We start from the raw sequence: 7,203 nt of genomic DNA, 5'->3' as shown, positions 1-7,203 counted from the left end.
GCCCCCCAACAGGCAGAGATGTGGCAGCATTTGCTGGCTTGTAGCATTGGTCCTCTGGGACCCTCGGTCCTCTTCGAGGGTCCTGCCCAAATTGGCTGGCACTGAGGGCAAAATGAACCTTCTAGATTGTCAGGGGAGATGGGCTGGAATCCCTTTGACCCCCAGTCTCCTCCCCAAAGCCGGATCTCAAGGCTGAGGGAGTCTGCTGCCCTCTGAAACGGAAAGCCATTCACCCCTTTCCCAAGACATGCACCCTCCCGAGTCCCCCCTCCCCCAAACACACTATATACACGCACAGGCCCCTCCCTCCAAGGCGTGGCTGGGCTCCCAGAGGTAGTGGAGGGCAGGTAGGGCGCTGGAATGTGAGAAGTTGCGGGTTCGAGACGTGCCGCCTCCAGCCGGAGCCTTGGGAGGAAACCAGGCTTCTCCCTCCCTCCCCGGCTCGGGGTCAGCGTCCTCCCGCAGCCCCGGGGAGAAGTCCTAGCACACCCACCCACCTGCCCCCTGGGCCGACTGGGCTCCCTGAGGGCTGGGGAAGGGCTGCGCTCTGGCTTCCTGGGATGGACCCGCACCGCCAAGGCTTCCCGGGAAGGGCAAGTTCTGGGCACGGAAGGGGGGTGTCGTCGGGGGAAGGGAGACTATGGGACAGTTAGGCTGGGCGTCTGGGAGAAAGAGACGCTGGGCTCTCTGGAGGAATGGTCACTGGGGTGGTTCTATGGGAGGGGCCTGGAGGTGGACATTTCCCCGGGGATGTAAGTAACCAGGGTGGGCTGGAGTTAGGGTAACCACAGAGGTTTTCCTCAGAGAAGGCAGGGGAACTCGGGGGGTGGGGGGCCTGAGTCACTGGGGACAAAGGACAGGGGGCAATGGGATCCCAGGAAAAGGGAAGCTGAATCCCAGGAGGCGGCGGCCCTGTCTTTGCGGAGGAAGGAGCTGAGTCCCAGCGTTCAAGGCTGAGTCTGGAGAACGAGACCGAGGGTCCGAGAGCAGGTGCAGCCGAGTCCCGCGGAGGCAGGGCCCTAGAAACCCCGGATGTGGCAGTAAGCCTCGAGGCTGGCGAAGAGGATGTAGAGGAACCAGAGGCCCAGGAAGAGCGCGGTGGTGGCGAGCTTGGGTCCGCGCGGGCCGCCCAGCTCGCCGCCGATGTGCGGCCGGCGCCGGTAGAGCAGCACGGCGATGCCCACGAAGGCGAAAACGGTGAAGAGCGTGACGGAGAAGGCCAGCGTGCCCGTGCGCACCTCGAAGGGGCGGCCCTGCACCGCCCAGTACACGGCGGCCACCGACCAGGCCACGCCCAGGCCCAGGAAGACGTTCACGGCGTTGGAGCCCGTCACGTTGCCGATGGACGCGTCCGCACACTGGTCCTGCAGCGCCGCCACCTTGCTGGCGAAGGTGTCTGCGGGGCAGAGACCGCGGTCGGAGGGGCCCAGCGCGCCGCCCCCGCCCCGCCGCCTGCTTTCCAGCAGACCCCCCTACCCTGGGCCCTCGGCGGGCGCAGCTGGAAGCCGACCAGGACCCGGAGGCGAAGTCCCTGGAGGCTCCCTCCCCAGGGCGCAGTCGCCTTGCCAGGGCGCCCCTGCCTGCCCTCACTTATCCAGCTGCCCTGGGGACTGAACCCGGGCCCTGGACCCCCGGCCACATCCCAGCCCGCGTTATTTTACATCTAACTTGCTGAGGCTGGCCTTGAACTTGAGATCCTCCTGCCTCAGCCTCCCAAGTGGCTGGGATTGCAGGGTGCGGTGACCGGCTTCCCTGCTTACTTTGAATGGAACCCTGGTCATTCCCCGGGAACTGTTTGCATTCAGTGGGCTCTTCTTCCTGTCTGGCAGGGCCGCGGGCTGCCTTCCCTGGCCTCCCATCAGTGGGTGCCCTGCGCACCTTCCACCGGACTCACTGCCCGCTCCGTGGGGCCTGTCTGCACTCATTAGGCACCGCTGCCAGCTTCAGGGACACAGCGCCTCCCATATGACTTGCTACATTCAGTGTGCTCCGCAAGTCCCACAGGAAGAGGCCATGAGTCTCTTACCTAGCAGGCCGTGGAGCCTACTAAGTGCAGACAAACCGAGAGGGAGGCAGGAGTCTGAAGGCTGCAGCGACTCCGCTGAACCGGACGCTGCCGGTCCCGGGGAAAGCGGGCTGGGCAGGCTGCGCATGCTCCCCACAGCCCGCTGGCATGGCGGTTGTGAGGTCCTGGGTCCCCTCCTCTCCCCCGGATTTAAAACAAGGCGTGGCATGGAGCCCGCCAAACACGAGCCTCCTAGGAGAGCAGTGAGGCCCCTCGGGGGCCAGGGAGCCCACTGCCACCATTCTTTACCATAAAAGGAGGCAGCGAGACCCCAGGAAGCTGTGCCCATGGAGCCCACTGAATGAGCCCCATGGAAGACACGGGCCCAGAGACCGCGAGAGGAGACTCCACTGGAAGTGGGCCTCCTGCTGCGGTTTCTGTGGGTCGCCTGCACTTGGAGACAGAGCTGTCTCTGTGGCCTGTCTGCATTCAGTGGGCACCATTGCATACTTGCAAGGCACTTGCTGCCTTTTCTTTGTGGGGATGATGAGCACTGGCAGACACGCCCTGCTTGTGTGGACTCACGGGCCCCACACTCTCCACTCCACGAGGCTCACTACTTCTTTTTTTGGGACGTGTCTGCATTCAGTGGCCTCCACTGCATACATCTCTGGGATTGTTTACATTTAGTGGGAGTCAATACATACTTTATGTAATGTCCATTCCCTTTCTCTCTAGAGACATCTGCATTCAATTGGCTCCACTGTATACTCTGATACTCACTGCCTACTCCCGTGGGACTACCTGCTTCTATGAGACTTGTCTTTATTGAGTGGGCTCCACTGTATACTTCCTATCAAATTTGTTGTCTGCTTCTATGGGACTAGGCTGCACTGAGTGGGCTCCACTGCATACTCTGTGGGAATCCCTGCATCTTCCTGTGGAGTTGCTGCCCGGGGTGCGGCATGCCTGGTTTCTAGGGCTCCAGGCCCTTTCTCTGGGGTTGCCTGTGGTCAAGGGGCTCCAGGGCCTGCTTCCTGGGGGAGCCGCTGCCTGCTCTCTCTGGCACCCGCTGGTCACTTGCTGAGCCTTCAGGGGCATGGACGACAAAGGCGTGAGGCCCCTGCCCCCGGTGTTCCTGCTCTCAGGAGAGTTTCAGTTGTCACCTTGTTTCTGAGGGACCTTCCTTAGGGGAAGGAGATGTGGCTCCTGTGGGGACGTGCCTCCAAGTGGGCGAGGCCCGCCCTGGTCTCTGGCCCTCGCCCCTCCTGCCCTCTGCTCCTCTGCTCTGATCCACCCGGGCCGGCTGGTTGCCTTCAGGCCCACAGCTCCCGGGCCACCTTCTGCCTGGCTCCCTGAGGGAGGGGACACTAGTGTCCTCCCCCTGTGGAGCCACTGAACTGCTTCCAGGGAGCCTCTGCGGAGACCAGGGACCCCTCAGCCCCCAGCTCCGCCTCCTTTCTGTGGAATCCACGCCAGCTCCTGCCCTTGCCCATGCCCGGCTCTGCGGGAGGTCCTGCCGGCTTGCTTTGGGGAGGACGCCATTCCCACATCACCAGGGACCCTGCCTGGCTGCCATCATTCCCGAATCCATTTCTCAGGGACTGAGGGTGGGCTCTGTGGGACCCCTCCTCATCTCTGCAGGGCCCCTCTGGGTGGCCCTGCCCCAGGGACTCGCTCAGGAGTTACCAGGGATGGAGGTGCCCAGGGCCACGAAGACCACGGCGTTGACAGAGTCCTTGAGGCCCACAGTGCAGCCAAAGTGTGAGGCCAGGTCGCCGATGAGCGCGGTGAGCAGGCCGATGACCAGGATGCAGACGCCAAAGCAGGCCCAGCCGTGGCAGTACTCGGTGGGGGGCACGCAGGCGAAGAGCACCTTCCAGAACACCGTCAGGAAGTGCATGACGTAGTCGAAGCAGGACGGCAGCCGCTCCTCCCGGGACCCGTCCTCCTCCTCCTCCTCGTCCCCTATGAGCACAGACCCCGCTGGGCACACTCGCCTCCCTCGGCCTCGCCCCTCCACACTCTCAGTGAGCCTCACCAAACTCACTGCTTCCCCGGGCCCTGCGGCCAGGTCAACAGCTGAAGAGCTACTTTCCCAGAATCCCTTGCCCTCAGAGAGCACATGAGCCTGGGCAAAAACATTCACTTCTCAGGATCCCACATGGCATAAGGCAGATAGGGGATGCAGCTAGAGGTGGTCGAGTCTGGGTTGGAGGGCACTAGGGAGCCATGGCAGATTTTGGAACAGGGCAAATACCCAGCTTCCCAGGACCCCTGCTCTAGGGTGGCCCTATTTCTAGCTAAAAATATCCACTCTTCAGAATCACTGCAGCTAAGTGGCCACATTCTCAGCTACACGTACTCACTTTCCCAGATCTCCTGCAGCAGAAGAGACACACACCAGCTAAAATTAGTCACCTTCCCAGAATCCCCTGAGGCTAGCAAAAACCATGACCTCAGACAAAAATATTCTGTTTCCCAGAATTCCTTGCAGCTAGCAATGTAAAGACATGCTTTCCCAGAATCCCTTGCAACAGTTGCCATCTTGCCTTGCCTGGCAGTGAGACATGAACAGGGTTTCTAGAAAGCTTTTCTGATGTGAGCACTGTGCGTGGCTGTATTTTTAGCTTTGTAAAGGAAGCCTCGTTTTTATAGTATGTCACCTAGCGTGACCTAATTTGAACCGCTTGTGGCCTGCAGTAACTTGCGTGATGTAAAAGCACAAAGGAAATGTCTGGATGACCTCGTCCTAAGGCGAGAAGCATTTGGTGACGGATGACGCGCCTGTGCATCCCAGGCGGGACACCTGGAAGACACAGACACTATCACAAGCCCGGAGTGGACACTCAGAGCGCGCCAGCCAAGTGGGAGCTGGGTCAGCTGTGACAGAGCCCCTCCCAGGTTCAGGCTGCCGGCTCCTCTACATCTGTTTCCAAGAAATGTCAAAGTGTCAGTGAGCAGAGATGCCTGGTGACGGGGGCAGGGAGAAGCTGACCGTGCTGGGGTCCCAGGTCCCTTCCCTACTGTCCTGTCTACTCAGCTGCTTGGCCTGTCAAAGAAACCAATGCCTGAATTTGTAAGAGCTTAACTGAGTAGTCTGTGCAGTCTTCCTGCACACTGTCTCAGGGAGTGAGGTTTTGCTGCAACCTCAAGTAAAATGGAAACTCAGACTCCCTGCCCCTTCCTGCTTCCTCTCTCTTCCTGCTTGGAATAGGAACTTGACATCTGCTGGCACAGCAGCCATTTTACAACCACAAGGAAAATCTGAAAAAGGGAAGTAAAGCAAAGGAGACAGATGTTCAGCAACGCCACTCAGCTGCTACACCATTCATTGCCTGCTACAGGTTTTTTCATGAGAAAAGTAATCTTCAGTGGCCTTACACCACCTGTGGTTGAGTTTTCTGTTTGCTGCTGAATTTATCTGTAACTAAACCACAGGGAGACACAGCTGAGGCCAGAGCAGGGGGCTACGCTCTGGGAACAGGGTGCTGCCTCACTTTGGGCTTTTCCCTGCCCTGTTCCAAAATCTGCCATGGCTCCCTAGTGCCCTCCAACCCAGACTCGACCACCTCTAGCTGCATCCTCTATCTGCCTTATGCCCTGCACCAGGTACCTCTCCCCACCCGCCATCACCTGCCACGTCTAGACCTCTGCACATGGCTGTGCCTTGCCTGGGGAGCTGCGCTGCGGGCTCTCTCCCATCTGAACACAGCCTGGTGCCTCCTCCTCTGGGAGGGCTTCTCAGACCTCCGGGGGCAGGACTCCCCCGTGTCTCACGTCCGTCTCTTTCACTGGACTGTGAGTTCCATGAGGACAGGGCCAGGGCTGTCTTGGTCCCTTCTGTGTCCCCAGCAATGTCCCAGAGGACCCTCGGAAACGTGTTGAAAGAAGCCTACTCCAGAGGGAGAGGCCATGGTCTTGCAGGTCTGCAGCCTGCGGCGTCTCCAGGCCTGGGTCGGGACCTTCCCCTTCCCAAAGCCTGGCTTCTCTGCGTCAGGCCCCACCAGCTGGGGTCTCCCTGAAGGAAACCTGAAGCTGTGTAAAGCACAGAGCCCTGAGCTCTGTCCCTGGCCCCTGTCTGAACACCCTGTGGGACTCAGGCCAGTTCCTCCTCCAGCTGTGAGACTCTGTTTCCCCATCTGCCTGGCAGAGGGCCAGCCCCAGCGCCTCTCTGTGGACCCACATGCCGTTCTGTCTATGGCCACACGGGGGCGCTGCGGGTCCATGTGAGGCTTGAGGAGGGTGGGCAGGTGCAGGTGGGAGAGATGGGAGCCTGGTGACTGTCTCCATAGCAACGGGGAGCCCAGGCTCTGTCTGGGGGGGCCACACCATTTCCCCTGTCCCTACCACCCGGCTGCCTGATGCTCACCACCAGGAGAAAGCGCAGGCCGCCATGAGTCCCCTGGGCCCAAAGCCAAACCCTGACCAGCCAGCCTCTGCCACAACCTTCTCCACCTCTGTCTTGTTTGTGTCCCCCCCTGGGACTCTAGGGCCCTCTGTCTCACGCTTCCGTCTCCCGCCTTCTCTGGTTTCCGGTGAGCGTCTGTGTCTGTCTCTCCTGTTTCTGTTCTGTCTCTCTGGACCTCTCTGATTTTCTCTCTGTCTGCCTCTCTGGGGCCAATTCCTGTCATGTCCCTCTGTCCCTGTCCCTCTCTCCATCCACTATTTCTCCCCTCCCCTCCATCTCTGCACCCCCTTCCTCCCTTCCTCTCCACTTACCTGCGCTCACTGTGACCGCCTCCAAAAACTGCTCCCTCCAGGAGTGGGTCCCAATCACCAAGGCCAGGTTTGTCTTCTTGATGAGTTTATCCACTGTGTTCTGGGGACGAGAGGGCGGGAGAGCCATCACTGCCCAGGAACACCGGGTGGCTCTGTGGGGGACAGAGGGACTGGCGACTCCTCCATGCTCCCAGTCCTGTCCTCCACAGCCCCCCCCCCCCCACAGCCCGGTTGGACTAGCAAGTGGGGTGCTGTCCATGGTGCTGACACTGCCCTGGAGCACGGCTGTGGCTCCTCCCTCTCTGGACCTTCCCCAAGGAAGTGACCCAGGCCAGACTCCAGGAAGGTGAAGCCCCAGCAAGTCACCTTGAAGTCGTAGGACTCCTCGATGATGACCTCCAGCCGGCAGTTCTCCCCCAGCACTGGCTTGCCCATCTCTGCTATCCTCCGGGCCTCCTCCTCCTCGGCTGTCAGCT

General features: G+C 60.5%; 2 protein-coding genes across 2 annotated transcripts in view; both read right to left on the bottom strand.

The window, feature by feature from the left end:
• Meis3 (Meis homeobox 3) overlaps window positions 1-1,645 on the bottom strand; it is a 26,013-nt gene extending 24,368 nt beyond the window's left edge. The window contains exon 1 of the mRNA XM_048790636.1: window positions 1,617-1,645. The gene's annotated coding sequence lies outside the window, so the exon portion shown is untranslated. The remainder of the gene's footprint in view (window positions 1-1,616) is intronic.
• Slc8a2 (solute carrier family 8 member A2) overlaps window positions 718-7,203 on the bottom strand; it is a 46,625-nt gene continuing 40,139 nt past the window's right edge. Inside the window, exons 9-12 of the mRNA XM_048790637.1 lie at window positions 7,094-7,201; window positions 6,728-6,827; window positions 3,695-3,973; window positions 718-1,396 (exon numbers count right to left, since the gene is read on the bottom strand). Of these exons, the coding sequence (XP_048646594.1) occupies window positions 1,020-1,396; window positions 3,695-3,973; window positions 6,728-6,827; window positions 7,094-7,201 (864 nt within the window). The 3' untranslated portion in view covers window positions 718-1,019. The remainder of the gene's footprint in view (window positions 1,397-3,694; window positions 3,974-6,727; window positions 6,828-7,093; window positions 7,202-7,203) is intronic.

The sequence above is a fragment of the Marmota marmota genome, unplaced genomic scaffold (genome assembly GCF_001458135.2).
Source record: "Marmota marmota marmota unplaced genomic scaffold, marMar, whole genome shotgun sequence".
NCBI classification, from domain to species: domain Eukaryota; kingdom Metazoa; phylum Chordata; class Mammalia; order Rodentia; family Sciuridae; genus Marmota; species Marmota marmota.
Note: the sequence above shows the minus strand (reverse complement) of the source record. Positions and strands in the feature narration are given on the sequence as shown.